The 19091-nt window shown below is 42.8% G+C and overlaps 1 protein-coding gene across 2 annotated transcripts in view; it reads right to left on the bottom strand.

Annotated features, from left to right (window-relative positions):
* CASQ2 (calsequestrin 2) overlaps positions 1–19091 on the bottom strand; it is a gene marked incomplete at both ends in the record, with an annotated part of 63417 nt that overhangs the window by 14581 nt on the left and 29745 nt on the right. For both annotated transcript variants that reach the window (XM_081224549.1, XM_081224550.1), the window contains 3 exons: positions 5969–6014; positions 7408–7538; positions 14477–14550. In XM_081224549.1, the coding sequence (XP_081080675.1) occupies positions 5969–6014; positions 7408–7538; positions 14477–14550 (251 nt within the window). The remainder of the gene's footprint in view (positions 1–5968; positions 6015–7407; positions 7539–14476; positions 14551–19091) is intronic.

Raw genomic sequence — 19091 nt, 5'->3', positions numbered from 1 at the left:
TGTAGTGCTTCCCTGTTAAGACATCTCTTATTGAAGAAGCAGAACCTGTGTGGTCAGTGGGGGATGCTTTGCTGACTGTGACCTCCAGGTTGTTTCCTTGGGGTCCTTTCTGCTCTGGACCCCAAGCTTGCCAAAGCAGGCTAGGCCTCGAAAACATGTCATGAAAGTGGGAGGCTACAGGGAGAGTCTGGAATTTGGAGTTAGGGAAGGTTGAGAGTGTGACAGTAAAAGTGTGTGTGGATGTGAAGGTCGGGACGAGGTAAAGAATCTAGAGAGAGTATTTCAAATCCATGGACAAGCAAGTGGCATTCCATGTTTCTACGTCCTGGGCAGAAAGGACCATATGTATGTGCCTTGTGTCTCCTCTGCATTGATTATTCCTGCAGAAGGAGAAGCGGGAGCTTGGAGGGTCCCCTCTTTGGGAAATGTGATCCTCAGAAGACCTGGAGAGGAAGTTGTGTGAGAACGAGGCACCGGGGACAAATCCAAGTGAATATGATTATCACTGACACCAGCAGAGGGATTCACTGGATGCCCTGAATGTGTCATATCAGAATCATCCTAGGGAAAAAAAAAAAACTCCAGGCATCTCAACCCTCCCATGATCTCTGTTTCCATTTCAATTGATTTTAATGCTGCTGCAATCCTATCTAAATGCTAATTTTTTCCCCTTTGAGTTTGGAATGGACAAAAACCTCCAAATAGGCTAAGAGAGATTAAATGGAAAATATTATTATTAAAAACAAGAGAGTAGGCACTGCCATGGTCAGACTCTCTGGGGAATTGACTTTTACGGATAACGGGTGTGTGTGTGTGTGCATGCGTGTGCATGAGTGCAGGTTTATTACGCAAATCTGACAGCAACCAGAAGGAGAGTCTGAGTTTTCACTATTTTACATTTGCTATTATCTCCAGACAGAATATCCTGATCAGTTCTCATTAGGCTGCCCCGTGTCTCTGTCTCCTGCCATCAGCTGGAAGTAAGCAGTGTTAATTCTGTTCATTTCTGTGTGCCCTCCTTGAATGCATTTGGAAATTGGTTTTAGAATTAAGAATCCATATTCGTTTGCTAAGAGGCTGCTTATAATACGGCTGTCACTCCCCAGGCCTGAGGTTGTCCCTGGATGGAGAGCCATACGTAACCCAAAGAGAGAGCCTGTCTCTTTGTGGGTCTCAAAGATTCAGCCCACAAACCTGTACTGAACACCTGCAAAGAGGCAGGCGCTGCTCAGTGCCAGATGTTTTCAGTAATAAACTCACAGAGCAAGAATCCGTGGACAAGCCCGTAAGTCAGGGTTACTCAACGAGAATCCAGTGTCCATGGGGGGAGGAAGAGCCGAGCTGACCATCCACGGGCCTGAGAACACCCCAGGGGCTTTCTCTGAACCCCACAGCCTTTGCTGCCCAGATCACCCATCCCGTTTAGTCATCGCCTTGCCTTGGAAATAAGCTTTTTTTTTTTTTTTTTTTTTTTTGCGGTACGCGGGCCTCTCACTGTTGTGGCCTCTCCTGTTGCGGAGCACAGGCTCAGCGGCCATGGCTCACGGGCTCAGCCGCTCCGCGGTATGTGGGATCTTCCCGGACCGGGGCACGAACCCATGTCCCCTGCATCGGCAGGCGGACTCTCAACCACTGCGCCACCAGGGAAGCCCGGAAATAACCTTTTTAATTGCACAAATCTCTTCTCAACCAGATGGCAAGCTCTCTGAGGGAAGGCATTATGGCTTAAAATAAAAATGATGATGAAAATGGAGACAATAATATTTGCCACCCTCTGTATCAGTACTTTGTAAATACATTGTTTCTAAATCTCAAATCAAAGTCTTGTTCCTATTCAATGCTTCAAGAATTAAGTGACTTACCTTAAGGCATGAGATGGTACGTGACATAACTGGGATTCAAGCCAGTTCTGTCTGGCCCCAAAGCCCATGCTCTTTCTCACTGAAGGGGTCCAGAATAAGCCACTGTGGCATAAAAACTATTTTGGCTGAAGGCATTTGAATTCCTGAAATCTTTTATCTGCCTAAAAGTAGAGCCTCCCCAAAGAACTTGTCATCACTCTAATTTTCTTTTCTCAGATAGACATTATCACAAAACTATCATATCTGCCATCTCTTCTCCTAAGGGCCCATTTATCTTTCCGAAAAGTCATTTCGTTCTCCCAGAAGTGCTCCTCTCCCTTACCCCCCCACCATTCCCCATTAAGATGGTATATAAGCCCCTCCTTGAATCACGTTTGTGAACTCGCATGCATAAATAGCTAATTAAATCTGTTTTTTTTTTTTTTTTTCTCTTGCCAATCTGTCTTTTGTCAGGTTAATTTGTAGGCCCTAAGAAATGAACCTAAGAGGGTAGAGGAAAGATTTTCCTCCCTGACGTTACAAACAACAGCAGAATGGGCTCCATAAATCTATTGTCTCTCCACAGGCTTTGCAGAAGATGTTGCGAACTCTGGTCAGTGGCTCTTACTTAAGTTGAAAGAGGCCAAGAAGGGGCTTTTATACAAAGTGTCTGAGCACTCGATCCCCCAAAGAAGTGGAAATTTGGGAGTTACTTTGGTGAATACCTTACTCTAGATTCCCTAGCACTTTGTATGTCCCTTTGTCATAGCAACAAGCATACTGGGCTGGTGTTGTATTATCGCGACTGTTTCATCTACTCAACCTTGGATTCCTAAGGACAGGACAGCAAGGCTTATTTTTATAACCTCTGTACTTAGCACAATGTAATAGGTTCTTTTTAATGTTTATTGACTTAGAAAAAAAGAATATAGTGATAAAAATCTTACATACCACTTGAAGAAAATTAGCAAATATTAGAGATACCAAGGAGAAATGAAACATCAATTACCCACCAATCGGATAAATTACCACTGTTCATATTTAACTCTGTTTCTTTCCAGTCTTGGTTGAATGTTTGCTCTCATGTTGAATGAAGAAATGCAAAGGAAAAAAAGAAGCAGTTAAAACTGTCAGACTTCCTAACTAAGGGGCAGTGAAGTGGTGCAGGGGCTCATCTGGAGGAGATCTCTGCCCCGCTCTGGGAACTACTTTCCTATTGCAACCAAGGGAAGATTCTTTTAGAAAGAACTGCTGACTCCCATTTCTGTGGGCTTTTGCTAAGGACTCTGGCTGACCACTTGCTAGGATGGAGAGCTGGTGGGAAAGTGGAGTCTCAAAGAGGAAGGACAGGTCAGCATTGGGTCTGGACCGCCCTGCTCTACCTTGACATTCTTTGAATATTCTAAATAAATAAATAAATAGCTGTCTGATTTTCACACAGCAAATATTACTAGGAATAATGTTTTTAGGAATAATAAGTTATGTGTCTTCTATGATTTGCTGCTTTAAAAACCTGTAGAGTTTGGGAGAGAAGAAGGTCAATAGTTGCTTTAGCTCTACTTAGTTTTACTATTTTATTTAAATATCTTGCAATGTCTAAAGAAGTGGGTATTGAAGATAAAGACTTTTAAGTTCATGAGCTGGTCACTTTCCCCAACATGTGGGGTTTAAGTTGCTATGGCCAAGTAGCCCTGGAAGATGCTGCTTTGGGGGTGGGCACATGTGGATGGGTTGGGGATAGGCAGAGGGGTTCCCCAAAGAGCCTTCTGACAGACTGATTTCTGTTCCTCCTTTTTCAGGATGTGAAGATAACCCTGGATGGCCTGTCTTGCCCTCCCTCCCTGGTTGGAGACTTGGATAAGGGGCTGACTAGGTCTGGCTAGGGCTTCTGGGGAATCATGTGGGTATTCCATGATGGGGTGTTGGAAAGGAGTAAACCAGTCTGGTTGCCTTTTCTCTACCTGGTTAACTTCAATACACAGCCCTTTCCCAACTAGAAAACAATTGAGTATATAATAATGTGAGCCATCACTGTTACCTTATAGTATAGCAAAAGCTGTAACTTACTAAGTGAAAAGAAAGCAGAGAATGGGTTCCAGTGAAGCCAGGCAGTGAACTTTCTTTCTGAACATCTACCTCCGATATGGGAGAGAGAGCATTTCTTCAGGGCAGTGTGGAGGATTAGGGGTGTCTGTGATCAGAAGGAGGGGACAGGACATCTCCCGCTATGGTGTGGTGGTTTGGGGTGTGATACTGCTATGTCAGTGAGGAAAGGCCTGAGAGAAGGGTTCTACAATTTTGCAGTGTCTCCCTTCCAGGAGCCTTGAGACTTATCTCTTAAGAATGAACAAAATAATAAGAAGAAGTAAAGATAAGGGCATAGCAGAACAGAACAGTAATAATCACTCTTGATTTAAAATGGTACCTTGTGTCATGAAAGAAAAAAACCAACAACCTCTTCCAGATTAAAGGCAACTGAAGAAACAACAACCAAACACAAGCTTGTGATCCAGGATTGGATCCTGTGACAGGAAAAAACAAATGTTTTCTCTTGCTATAAAGGATATTAGTGACAACTGGTCAATTTAAACGTGGAATTGTATTAGTATTAATTTCCTGATTTTGATAAGCATACTATGATTATGTAAGAGAAAGTTCCTGTTTTTAGACAACTTCTGAAGTATATAGGAGCAAAGGGGAATTGGGTCTGCTACTTACTCTCAGACAGTTCAGGAAAAAATCTGTATATCTATCAAGAGAGTGTGTGATAAAGCAAAAGGAGTAAAATGTTAACATTTGGGGAATCTGGGTAAAGAGATCATGGAATTCTTTGCACTATTTTTTATAAGTCTGAAATTGTTTAAGGTGAAAAGTAAAACTATTTTTAAAAGGAATATTATTTTCAAAGCACTGTTATATGCTTTTTGTTATTTTTAAATCTAATAATGAGACCTCCTAAAGGTTAAATTTTTGAAAGGTTTAAATGTTAGGAAAAAATGTTTCTATTGTGCTGTGTTGTTCTTCAATAGTCCACTCCTCTGGACCAGATCATTTGCCTTCGGTGTGAAACGTTTGTTCTACCTTCAGACATCCAAAGAAGTTACGTGCCAGTAAAACAGAAAGTGTCAAGTTACTCCACGGTTCTGTTCATCTGTCACTTTAGACTCTGAATAAGAGAGTAAATATATGCTTCCATGTTAATCCCTTTCTTCCCCCTCCCCGCCAGAATGTTGCCTTATGGGGACATGGCCCACTCTAGGAGGTATACTGGAGAAATGAGATGTGGCTCCAGGTGGTCTAAATTTAAGTCCCAAGATCTACATGTTTATTAGCTATGTATCATGAGTAATTAATTTAATCTGTATGATTGCCAGTTTCCCCAGGAAGCTAAAATAATACTTGTTCTAGATCACTTTCTAGAACTGTTGAGAGATCCAAGTAAAAAGATGCATGAAATGCTTTGAAAAATGCTCCATAGACTTTGGTTGTTACTGTTTACAGAATTTTGTATAAAGCTGGGAGGTGGGGGGGGGGAGTGTATCTCCAAGGCCCTCTTTCTAATGCAATTTGACCCACCTTACATCTTGTCCGTGACCCAGACCTAGGGGACAGTCTGACTCAGCATTTTCCAGTGCCTTGAGTTGACATTTACAAAAACAGCTACCATGCATTAATGGAGTACCCCCTATGTCTGGGTTCTTCACACCTTTCATCCTTACAAAAAGCCTGATTTTAGATTTAGAAATTAAAGCTCAGAAAGGCCACGTGACTTGATCTAGGATGCAAAGCTACTAGGTGGCAGATTGTGGGCTTGAGCTCAAGTCTGTATGTAACTCATGGTCTGAGCTCCTCCTACCATGTGACCTTGGGTCTCTGGTGGCCAGTGAATGAAAGCCAGTAGAAACTCCAGGAAATGAACTCAGAGATAGAGTAATTTTGCCTACTGGCCAGCCCAGAAGAACTGGGTTGTAACTCAGTGTGATATTGTCCACATTTCAAATTCTCCACCATCCAGACATCCACTCCAGGCAAATAAGACTTGGTTTGAGTTTTGGAACTCAAAGGGGTATTCCTCCTGGGGAATATACCCATCTCTACAAAGCAGAATGAGTTTGCCACTTTCTTACCCATGTTTCAAACATATCTTCTGGGCGCAAGCGACGTAGAGTGGGTCTGAAAAAAAAAAAAAAAAAGATGAGTTTTCTTGAGTAGGGATTACCTCGGCCAACACCAAAGCCTCAGCACAGTGAAATGTAGAATGAGATGTTGGTCCATTTTCAAGAGTGTCTACATACCTGTTTTCTCCCCTAAGGAGACAGAGCAGGTTGACCCTGTTGTGTCACACACAGAGCTGGGCCTAAAGCTCTCAGCCTTTTCATGGGCCCATTTGATCCAAGGATTATAAAATCTATTACAAATAATGGGTCAGAGGGCACGGAGTCAGCTCACTCCCAGGCCAAGAAGCCATTTCCCTCCTCACATACAGCTGCCACTCCTGAGAACCCAGAGCAGGCCCAGAATGAGGAGACCCAGGAGAGAAAACAGCCCAGAACTACAGTTGTTTTATCGCCAGGGTCATCCATCAAAAGCCCTTTAGGGATGTTTGGAGGAGCAGGTTGGATCTATCTTTTGCTCATGGTTTCATTTCTTTTTGAATGTTGACAAATACTGTTAGACATGTTGATATTTGTTCCTCCAAGTGCTGCATCCCTGTAGGGACCAAGCTGACTGGGTGATGGAATCATGATGCTCCATGGTCAATGAACCTATGTGAGCATGTGGAGGGGAGGGCCGGTGGGTGAGAGGGTGAACCACCACCATATTCCATGTTCCAGTATTGTCCCTCCCTTAAGAGCTGGGGTCAGCAAACTACAGCTGGTGGGTCAAATCCAGACAATGGCTCCTGTTTTTATAAATAAACTTCTTTTGGGACACAGCCACACCCATTTATTTACATATGGCCTGTGACTGCTTGCACACTATAACGGCAGAATTGAATATTTGCAACAGAGACCATCTGGCCCATAGAGCCTGAAATATTTATTATCTGGCCCTTTGTAGAAAAAGCTTGCTGATCCATGCTAGAGCTGGTGGTATCAACTATTCCTCTCCCAGAAGTTCTATGCATAAAATGTTCATCCTTGACTAAGTTACTCAACTACCCTGAGCCTAATTCCTTGATCTGTAAAATTAGGATGATAATAATTACCCCATAACGTTGAAGAGTAGGTAAAATAGTTTCCAAAAGCACCTAGCATAGTACTTTAGGAGGCTGTCACTAAATCACTATCATTATCATTATCATTGTAGAATTTATTTACATTCCTCACTGCAGGGAGGTGGTCTAACCTTGTTTGCAAGTGTAGACCCATATTCAGAAAATATAGCAACATCCCTGCCACTGATCAATGACCAACAAAGCCACACTACTGAGTTCAGTTCTGCTCGGTTACTAACTCCAGGTTGTTGCCCTGGGGGGTCTGAAATGGTAGGACTGAGAGGCTTTTCTCCATCTCCCAGGCCCTGGATCCCCCCTGTCCCCACCCCTGCATGCCATCTGGGACACCTTTGGTGCTCCTTCACAAACTCCACAAGCTCCTCTTCTGTGTAGGGTTTGTCAGGGATGGCAATGGGCTCGTCCATAAATGGCTCATAGAAGTCAACCTCATTCATCTTCAAGGACAATTTCTTTGCAACCTGTAACAGTTAGAAGTAAGACAATAGTTTCCTTGAACACTAGTCTAGAGTAGCAATGGGTTGTCCAGCTACAAGTGTGTGTGTTCTCTGCAAAAGACATGAAAGTGTATGCATGGTTTTAACTTAAACATTGAAATGCTAGGAACTCATCACCTAACTCATCGATCCACCTGGCTACAAGTGTGTGTGTTCTCTGCAAAAGACATGAAAGTGTATGCATGGTTTTAACTTAAACATTGAAATGCTAGGAACTCATCACCTAACTCATCGATCCACCTGGCTGGACCGATCTACCTTTTTTTTTTTTTTTTTTTTTTTTTTTGCGGTACGCGGGCCTCTCACTGTTGTGGCCTCTCCCACTGCAGAGCACAGGCTCCGGACGTGCAGGCTCAGCGGCCATGGCCCACGGGCCCAGCCGCTCCACGGCATGTGGGATCTTCCCAAACCGGGGCACGAACCCGTGTCCCCTGCATCAGCAGGCGGACTCTCAACCACTGCACCACCAGGGAAGCCCTGAACCGATCTACTTTTGTGATCAAAGGACAGATAGACAAAAAACTTCTCTGGCAAATGAGATCTAATCAGGGCCAGAGAGCAGTCAGAATGAAAGGTGGGAAATTTAATTCCACCATCACCATCACTCTACTGTATTTGCCAGGGGCTGGAGGAGGAAGCAAATGTCAACAGATCATGTTCAGTGTCCTGGGATGTATGGCTTTAATTGAATCCGTTTTGATAGAATAGGCAATTGACAAAAACCATTTAAAGCATACAGGTACTCAGATCAGAGGCCAACCCAGTAATCTGTCCTCGATCAGCTCATAAACCCTAATTGCTATTTTGGTTAAAGCATTGGCCCAAGGGTTGTCTCTCAGTCCTGGGCTTGTTTTATGGTTTCTCAGGCTCTGGGAACTGCCTGGTTAGTTACCTGCCAGAAGGTGACCCACCATCCTGGTTTGTCAAGAGTGGAGGGGTTTCCCAGGATTCAGACTTTCAGTGCTAACACTGGGATAGTACCCAGCCAGCTGGGATGAGTTGCTCATGCTGTACCAAATAAAAAGCATGGGGAGCCAGTCCATAGCCTGGGAGCCAGCTGCGCTCTTCATTAACGTGGCTACGTGGTCTGGTCAGGGCAGAATGGTTGCTGTGTTCGCCTGCAGAGCTGCTGAACTCTCATCTCCTTTTGTGAAATGATTTGAGAGGCCTGGAATGTGCAATGCTCTGTAGAAAACCAAATGCCATTCTTTTCTAGTTCAGAGCCGTGGTCCAAGAAAGCACAGGGATGAACAGTGGTTCCCTTGAAAATAAAGAGGAATTGCCTAAGAGCTGACACCCTGTGGTGGTAACCAACAGTGTGGAGGCCCAGGGCAGCCGTGACTAATTGGTGAGGGGGAGGACCTGGGTGTTACATAAGCTATTACACAAGGAGGTCCATTCTGAGCACACACTGGTATCCCTATGGCTTTTGTCGTCAATTGCTATTCATCCAGGTCACTATATTCCAAAAGACATTTCTTAAGGACTTAAGGGAAAGAAATACCAACATCCTACTCAGAGCTAACGAAAACAAGCTGTGTTAAGAGCTGCAGTCAAAGAGATTTAATGGTCCTGTTGATTTGGTTTTAAAGGACAAGAAGGTGTGGGGGTTTTTTCTTACTTTTTTCCCCTCTTCAATGGGGTGGGGGTGAGGAGTGTGGTTGGAGGAAGGGAGGAAAGAGCAACTCTACAACCACCGTTTGGGTTTACACACAGTTCTTCACAAAGCTGGGCCCATCAGAGACTGGGCTTGAAAATGACATTGGATTCTGGTTTTCTGAGTTCACTTACTACATATTTTAGGAACCAAGAAACTGTGTTTGTATGAAGTACGACGTGAGCAGATGAGCAAAAACAAATAATAGCAAACATATGGAGGGCTTACTATGTGCCAGGCACTGCTGCAAAGTGTTTTCAGTTGATTACTTTATGAATCCCCCCTTTGACTGTATGAGGTAAGAACTATTATTATACTTATTTTACAAATGACAGACCTGAGGCACAATTTGAGTATGCAATTTGTCAAGCAGAGTGTTCTCAACTAACAATTTGCCTCCGTTCCAACTTTCCTTTCATCTGAAAATTACCTTCTTCTTGACACTGTACAGAAAGGAATTTTTGTCCCTTTAAGTATTGCCTTGACACTGCGCATGTCACAGTGAGAGGTCTCCTTCTACCTCTTGTAACACGCTCTCATCAGTTCATCCCTAGCACAGTCTGCCAGAACGAAGGCTTCCTGAAGGTGAAAAGGAGCTCATCAGACCTTCCATAGAGGTAAGCAGTGGAGATGCACCTATGCACGTGAGTGTGCATGTGTATATGTGTGTGTATGTTAGGGTCTGTAGTGTTAAGACCATGAATGTAAAGTTGGATTATGATGTTTGTAAGTTTAAGTCTTTGGAACCCTGAGCAAAATTTTCCAGAGACCTGTTCACTATATCCCCATCACTACCATAGAATTTCCTCATTTCGAATCTCAGAGAATTCCTTTCTTCCATTCTTTTTTTTTTTTTTTTTTTTGTGGTATGCGGGCCTCTCACTGTTGTGGTCTCTCCCGCTGCGGAGCACAGGCTCCGGACGTGCCCGCTCAGCGGCCATGGCTCACGGGCCCAGCCGCTCTGCGGGATCCTCCCAGACCAGGGCACGAACCCGTGTCCCCTGCATTGGCAGGCGGACTCTCAACCACTGCGCCACCAGGGAAGCCCCCTTTCTTCCATTCTTTTTTTTTTTTTTTTTTTTTTTTTATGGTACGCGGGCCTCCCACTGTTGTGGCCCCTCCCGTTGCGGAGCACAGGCTCCGGACGCGCAGGCTCAGCGGCCATGGCTCACGGGCCCAGCCGCTCCGCGGCATGTGGGATCCTCCCAGACCGGGGCACGAACCCGTATCCCCTGCATCGGCAGGCGGACTCTCAACCACTGCACCACCAGGGAAGCCCTCTTCCATTCTTTTAATTGTATCTTGGATGGTAAAGACTGAAGGAGATTTGATCGATTGAGGCATTGATTCTTTCATTCCTTCAATAAATATTTAGTGGGGTCTACTATATCCAAGGTTCTGTTCTGGGAGGAGACCTGTTTCATGGATGGTAAGAATGGATTTTACTATTAAAAACTCAAGAGGTCCATATGATGAATTCTTTTGTACTTAAAAAAATAGTAGGAATGGAGTATGCCAAAGACAAGAAAGTTACAAAGTACAATTTTTTTGACATTTTCATGTGTATGAATTTTGATAACAGATGTTTTTCTACAAGTTAGCAAGCCATTTTGGTTGTTGCAGATGAAAACAACTCAATGAATTTAGAGAATCACAGCTTCTTTTGGACCAATATGGTTCAAAAAATGATTTTGCTTCTCACTGTTAACTCCAAGAAAAGAACAGGCCAGTGGGAGATAGCATGAGATGATTAGAACTGACATTTTTCAGGTTGTGAGGTGCCATAGAGTAGACACCATCCTTAGCCCTCTGACTCTTGCTCCACTTGCTTTAGGGAGGTTAGGCCCTTGTGTAGCTTGATGTAGGATCAAGATCCATAGATCAGTGCTGGTCCCAAACCTGTGTGCCAGATAAAATCTCTCAGGGAGCTTTTAGAAAAATGCATATTTCTGGGCCTGGTCACAATGCTAGAAAAATCAAAATTTCCAAGATGGGACTCAAGAATCCTTGCTTTTAAAAGCTCCTTGGGGCATACCAATATGGACAGTGGTTGGAAACTACTAAACTCCCAAATCTACATCAGCGACCCTGATATCTCATCCTCTTTACAGTTCTCCAACTCATATAATATATTTATTGTATTATAATATATTTATTGGTTTAATATAATATAATATATTTATAATTAATATAATATATTTATTTGTTTGTTTACTTACTTTCTGTCTTCCCATCTTTTCCTTTCCCAGACCTTCCCCACCAATCCCATATACTAAACTCTAAATTCTACAAGGATAGGAATCTGTTTTGCTCAACGTTGTGTCCCTGGCATCTGGAAGAGTGCCTGGCACATAACAGGCACTCAATAAATGCTTGCTAAGTGAGTGAATGAATCAATAAATGAAAGATCCTTCCAGTTGAATGTCTTCCCAGCTTGTAGAGATTAGAGCTCATCACCCCATTTTATGTTCCTATATATAGATTCTTCTTCCTAGATTTCCTAATGTTTTCAGTAGCTTTACAATCTTTGCTGTCTTGAAGCAGAGACTTGCGATCTTAAGTTATTTGTGTGTCTTCTCTCGTCTTTCTCTCCTGCATGTCAACAGTGGCCAGGTCCTCTAGTCATCTCAACCTCTGCCAGTTAGTTTTTCATCTTTGGGACTGCATTAGGGCTTCCCCAGCCCTTGCCTCTCCTGACTTCAAACGTCTATAAAACACCTCCCCTTCTCCAGGTCCCTCTGGGATTCCCTAGGATGTGTCTCACAACCAGGTCCATCCACCCACCTCTTCTCCTCTAGCACTCCCTGCTGGACACCACTGAGTCTTGGAATGGGGGCGGCCATGCCTTCTGGACCCCACCATTTCCCCCACTCCGCAACTGATGAGTGCAAGTTCTCAAGTCCCAAATGGCATGATTCGGTCCGCTCAGTGAAACAGCTCTTCCTTCTGTGTTCTGTATAGAGGTAGAGAGTGCATCTTTCTCTTTATAAATGTTATAAAATCCCACAAGGCTATGTGAACAAGGGCACTTATGACTCAGTGTCTTACAGAGTTTTTAGTGAAGAGCCTTCTGAGTTTTTAATTATAGCCTGACCTCACCTTCTTCATGGGCCACAGATATGAAGCCATATGGTTGGGCTGGGAGGCACACCTAAAAACAGACACTACCCTGAACTCAGCATTGGACCACCCTTCTAAGAACTGAGGCTTTCTTGCTTGGCCTGGCTTGCCTGCCTGACTCTCTCTTTCCTCAGATGAGTTCTTACCCAGGAGCCACCTTATTCACTCCTGGCCCATCATAACCAAACGCCAGCGATGAATTTACTTTAGGCTTCTCTGGACCTCCCCTTCTCTACTAATATCCCCTCCCAACCTCCATCCTCCTGGGCTTAGATGACTGCCTCTTCTTAACAATAGTACTGGCTAACATTTACTGAATGCTTACTATGTGCCAGCCGGCAGCTAATCATTTGACATGTAGTGTTTCTTTCTCTGGGGTGCAGTAGTACAGAGCAGTTGACTTTGAAGTCAGGCTGACCTACTCACTGTGTGACCCTGAGCAAATCACAAATCACTTCCTCTCTTGGTGCCTTGGTTTCAGCTTCTGTAGACTGAGAATCCTAATCCCTCTTATACAGGGGTGTTGAGAGGATTAAATGAGAAAACCTATGTAAAGCTCTTAGCACAAAGCCTGACACATAAAAAGTACTTAATAAATGATAGTTATTATTCCCTTTGATATTCTTGTTCAAGCTCTCTCCCAACTCTAATCCAAACAATTAGGGTAAACTTTCTTCAAGTTTAGATTACATTACTTAGATTATAGAGCTCTCTTCTGGATTATAGGCTTGTAGACTGGGGTCAGATCCATAGAAGTGGTTATGTCTATATATTTAATGCAATCTCTTTTCACCATACTCCTTCCCTGCTCCAGCACCTACAGGCTTCCTCTTGTTTTTCACAGAAAACTTGAACTCCTCAAAGTATCAAGGCCCATGAGCACTGTTCATCCATGCCTTACTCCTCAGTAGGAGTAACTTTTACCTTTTTTACTTTCAACTTTTACCACTTGGATTTGATCAGGACTTAGTTTGTCCTAGATTTATTTGTTCTAGTAAACGTTGTGATTTACGGCTTTAGTTGGGGTACGTATGTGTAGGAGGGTGTGGATGTAAGTTTGAATGTATGTGTACTGGGAGTGTTATATATGTGTGGGTGTGAGTGTGATTGTGTGAGGAGGTATGTGTTATGCTTGTATGTTGTGTGAGTGTGTGTACTGTGTGTGGTTATATGGGTGTTGTGTATGTGTGTTCTGTGTGTGTTGTGTGGATGTGAGTATGAATGTGGGTGTGTGGGTGTGCACCCTGAATCTCAAGGGCAGATACAGAGTCTTCTACTAAATGGTGTGGTACAGAAGAAATGGCATGAGTTTTAGGTAAAGATTGTCCTAAGTTTTGATCTCAGCACTACTACTAATTCGCTGGAGACCCTGGATACTACTTAACCTTTCTCAATCTTTTTTCTCATCTGAGAAACAGGGTATTTTACTTTTCAGAGTTGTTTTGGAGTTGTTTAAAGGATTAGAAATAGTAGAGATGCAATATATCAAATTGTGCCCAACACACAGAAAATACTCAATAAGTAGCCATTTTAGTAGTAACAGGAGCCAGAGTGGAGTACTCCAACCTTAGTAGACCCCAAATAAATTACCCATTGATTCAAGATCCCTCTATCTCTGCTGTTCTTTGGCTTAAAAAAGAACTTACCACATCCAGAAAATATAGATCCATTGAATTATAGACAAGTACATCAATAGCTTCTCCTGAGGATGAAAGTAACTTTCTGAAGCACCAGGGCTTCAGATGGTCAGTGCTCCTCCCCACTTCATCCCCCATCCTAACCCAGTAGAAGGGGAAGTATGCAACCCCAGGAAGGCAGAGGATGGCCCTAAACAAAAAGGAAGCAGTGATCAGTGCCCTGGCACACTCTGGGCTTACACACTTCCCATTCTTAGTGTTGAGGTAATAAAGAGTGGTTCATCTCTCTTTATTGGATGCTTTCAGAAATACCCTTATATAGCTTCTGAATTAATCATCTTCATACTCATCTTTTATTCACTGCCATATTTACTGCCATATTCCTAACACTTCTGGAGAAAGTGTTAATGGATAGAGGATGGTTAATGTGGCCAAAAGAAAAGTGGTGGGAAGTTCGATCTTTAAAGTGGGGTTTCATAGGTACTTACCCCTTTGTCGAAAGTAGCAAAAAATTTGATGTATGGCTGGAAATGTTCAGCTGCCTCTTCAAAAGCCTTGTAATCTAAGAGGAAGAAGATAAAAGGGAGAGACATTTTCAAGATACACACTGCATCAGAAATTTCTCTCTCTTTTTTTTTTTTTTTGCGGTACGGAGGCCTTTCACTGTTGTGGCCTCTCCCGTTGCGGAGCACAGGCTCCGGACGCGCAGGCTCCGGACGCACAGGCTCAGCGGCCATGGCTCACGGGCCCAGCCACCCCGCGGCACGTGGGATCTTCCTGGACCAGGGCACGAACCCGTGTCTCCTGCATCGGCAGGCGGACTCCCAACCACTGCGCCACCAGGGAAGCCCTCTCTTTTTAAATAACGTAGAGAAAGTGGGAAACCAATTAATTCTGATTGGATAGTTATTTAGTAGCCATTATTTAGATAAATAATTATTTGATACTATTTTAAAACCCAAGGAATTTGGACTGACTGGCATTCTATCACCCAAAAGAGGAATTCTTTATCACACTTTTATGTGTTTTAGGAAATTGGGTGACAGAAAGGAGAAAACAGAGGAACCAAGAGAGGACGAGGGAGAGAAAAACCAAAAGAAATTTTTTCACTCAAACTCACTGCTAGTTACGTGTGCCCTCTAAAGAGTACTGCTGTATAAGTGAGCACTGAGTAAGAAGAAAACCCACTTAGTATGCAAAGCAACTTTATCAAAAAAAGCAACATCACAGAAGAATTTTAAACTTCTTAACAGGAGTACTTCTTTGGGTAACTCCTAGTTTTTCTTTCCCTCTTTTTAAGTTTTCTTTTTTCATTCTGATCTCCTGAGAGATGACTTAAAATTAACCAAGCCCAGGGACTTCCCTGGTGGTCCAGTGGTAAAGACTCCACCTCGCAATGTAGGGGACATGGGTTCAATCTCTGGTCTGGGGACTAAGATCCCACATGACGCGGGGCAACTAAGCTCGCTCGCCACAACTACTGAGCTCGCACACCTCAGCTAGAGACCTCATGCCCCAGACTACAGATCCCACGCGCTCTGGAACCCACACACCGCAACTACAGAGCCCACACACCCTGGAGCCAGCGTGCCACAACTAGAGAAGAGAAAACCTGCACGCCACAGCTAGAGAGAAGCCCGTGCACCACAATGAAGAGCCCGAGTGCCACAACGAAGAGCCCGAGTGCCACAACAAAGATCCCGCGTGCTGCAACTAAGATACGCTGCAGACAAAAAAAAAAAAAAAAAATTAACCAAGCCCTTGCTTGATTCTGGCCCCAAACTTGAATCTAAACTGGTCAAGATAAGCATGAGACCACATGAGTGTGGCCATGCTGTGCCTCACTACACCTAGATAGTTATTGTTTGGTAAAGACATTCGTATTCCTGTCTGATGTGTGAGGGTGATGGTAATGGTGTTGGTGTTGGTGGTTGTTCTACATAAAGTCTATAATCCTGAGAGTCAATGATCCTATGATTCATTCTTAACAAGATTACCTTTTTTTCCATTTCATGGAATTTCATATCTCTTAATCATCAGAGGCATAAGCTTTAGCTAGAATCCCAGGAGCAGGCAGAATTTTCTAATATTCAATGAAAAACATTTCAAGAATCATGCTGACTCAGGGGACACCAAGACAAGTAAGACAAGGACACTGATCTCAAAGGCTCACAGCCAAGGAGCGTTACGGGCCCTTAAAGAACCACAATGCAAGTGATAGCTGCTAGAATAGAGGAAAGCATAATAAGCACAGGCGAGACAGGGGTTGAAAAATTTACAAGAACACCTGTACAAACTGATACACGTTTACACAAACTCATTCCTCATAAAAGTAGTTGGGTCGTCAGAAAGTATATCATAAAACCCGAGAGTTGGGATAGAGGATTAGGTGGAGGGGAAGAAGGTGGGTGAGAGATTTGGAGAATGAATAGAGAGAAAGTGGGAGAGTATAGAAAGTGTAGTGGTTATAGCCGTACCTAAGTTATTTACGTCTCCCTAAGGCAGCAGTGGGCTCCATCAGAATCCTCTGTCCCCTCTTCCCAGACCCCCTGTTCCGGGTGAACCTCTCCCCACCTCCATGAACCCCTATCCTCATAGAAAGAATGGCCCTGATCTGTGTCCAGAGATCTCTCTTCTTCACTTGAGGAGCCAATCTACATCCCTTTTAAGATGAAGAAGGGTAGAGAAAGGTAATTCGCCAAGTTGGTGCTTCAAACTGTGGTTGAGCCTTTAGCCTTGCCCAAACAACAGTTGTCTTCCAGGAAACCCGGTCTAGTCTTCTCCTCTATTTGATCTCCTGTGATTCCCTAGATTTTTCCTGCCCTCGCGTCCTGTTTTTGTTTGTCTGTTAGTTTGTTTTTTGTTTTTGTTTTGTTTTGATTAATTTTTATTGGAGTATAGTTGCTTTACAATGTTGTGTTAGTTTCTGCTGTACAGCAAAATGAATCAGCTATACCTATACATATATCCCCTCTTTTTTGGATTTCCTTCCCATTTAGGTCACTACAGAGCATTGAATAGAGTGCCCTGTGCCATAGAGTAGGTTCTCGTCAGTTATCTATTTTATACATAGTAGTGTATATATGTCAGTTTCAATCTCCCAATTCATCCCACCACCCCACTTCCCTCCTGGTATTCATACGTCCGTTCTCTACATCTGTGTCTCTATTTCTGCCTTGCAAATAAGTTCATCTGTATCATTTTTCTAGATTCCACATATAAGCGAGATTATATGATATTTCCTCTTTCCCCTCTGGAATAGGCTCCTGAACATCCAGCCTTCAACCTCCAGCTTATTGCAGACGTGTCTTAGCATTTTCTCACCTTTCTTGCCCATCCCTCTGGGTTTTCCGTACTAGGTATTGACCCTTTAGCTCCACATTTCCCCCATTTTGGCATTCTTAACCATCAGCTGAGTTCCCCTAGGAAGTTCTTGTCACGCTCGCTCAATGTAGCATCCATAGCTACATACTCAAGATGGAGATGGACTTTCATGCCCAACCTCCCTGGAAGTTCTTCCAGGTCCTTTCTAATCTGGTACCAAATCTCTTAGGCATCCTTTTCTGCTAAGACTATTCCAGTCTACTTATGTTTTTAAATCCTTCCAGTTTCTCCACTGTCTCTCCATTGTTCTTGTTCTATAGAAAAGCTTGGGACCATTTGCAAAGCCAATGCCTTCTGTGCCATTAAACTTTCTTGACCAATCACTCTCAAACTACAGCAGAAATATAGGACTCTCAACAACTGCTTCCCTGGGTGTCTTATCCACTCCCAGCTTCCCCACCGACTGACCTTGGCCTCTTTTGAAAGGCAAGAAGAAACAGACAGAGAGACAGGGATGCCTAGTAGAACATCCTGATGCTTTCAGCCAGTGTGTGATGGCCACGGGTATGTTAAAAGGAGCTTGATAGACATAAATTTTTTTGGTGATAAATCTTTCTAGATGTTTTCTACAGCCATTCAGATTTTACGGTAGTTAATATTATATTTGAAAACAATGGCTCCCTCTATAAATGTTCTGTTTCAGTAACAATTATTTTGTGCCTAAGACTAGCGAGCATCACAGCTAGAGAGAGGCTGCTCCCCTGTCTTCCCCACTGGATCTTCTCGGTGTGATACTCGGTGTGTTACTTTAGTCCAGGTTTGTTTATCATCAGTGAAGTTTTTTGGTTTGTGAGACTCTAAAATATTTAGTTTTTTTCTTTTGATTTAATTTACTGTAATGTTCATATTTTTCTACTAACACCAATGGAATGCATGATTGTTATCTGTTTATTAGGTTAGTAATCATCGTAATCAGCATTATCAACAAAATCTGTCATTAGGTATTCCTAAAGAGGACAAAACTGATTTTCTTAATTTTCTGAATTATTCAATTTATCCCTTCCTTCCTACCTTCCTTCTTTCTTTTTTCTAATGCCTGTAAATATTAACAATTAGCCAATCTAATTCTAGATGGAGTTTTCATAATGTATTATTGTTTGTCTCTGTAAATTAAAAATATTTCTTTCAAAAATAATAATTGGACATAATATAATTAATTGATTCATTAAAGAGGACTGTAGGCCTTTGGCTTCAGAACTGATGGTGAGGCTATAATGACAAGAAGGTGTAAAGACTGTGTTGTCAAGTTCATTCTGAAAATCTTGAGATTCAAGCCATATTTATTCACAGAAATTCTTTGTTATATAAACTTTACCTATTGGTCTGAATTCCACATATAAGATTGTTATTAAAAAAGTGATCCCAATAACATCCAAATCTTGATAGCCCCTTCTCTTCTTAGCTCTAGGTGAAGAAATGGGTTCAGAAGACCTGTCTCTGCTGTTTCACACTAAGGCAGTCTAACTGTCCCAGGGGAATTTTACTAAGAGTTTATGAGCTAAGAGGTGAATTGAAAGAACTGAATTATGTTAAAAACTCTTCAAAGGATAAATTATTGTCTTCAAAACATGCCAGACCTTGCTGAGATCCTGAATGAAGTTAACTGAAAATTGCAAGGATCGTGTGAAATACACAGTGTACTGACAAAGTTTGTCAATTTAAAAGCAAAAATTTAACCTTAAAAAGGTTAAATCTGGGCTTCCCTGGTGGCGCAGTGGT

This window comes from Mesoplodon bidens (assembly GCF_964165515.1).
Source record: "Mesoplodon bidens genome assembly, chromosome: 2".
In the NCBI taxonomy this organism is placed as follows: Eukaryota; Metazoa; Chordata; class Mammalia; order Artiodactyla; family Ziphiidae; genus Mesoplodon; species Mesoplodon bidens.
Note: the sequence above shows the minus strand (reverse complement) of the source record. Positions and strands in the feature narration are given on the sequence as shown.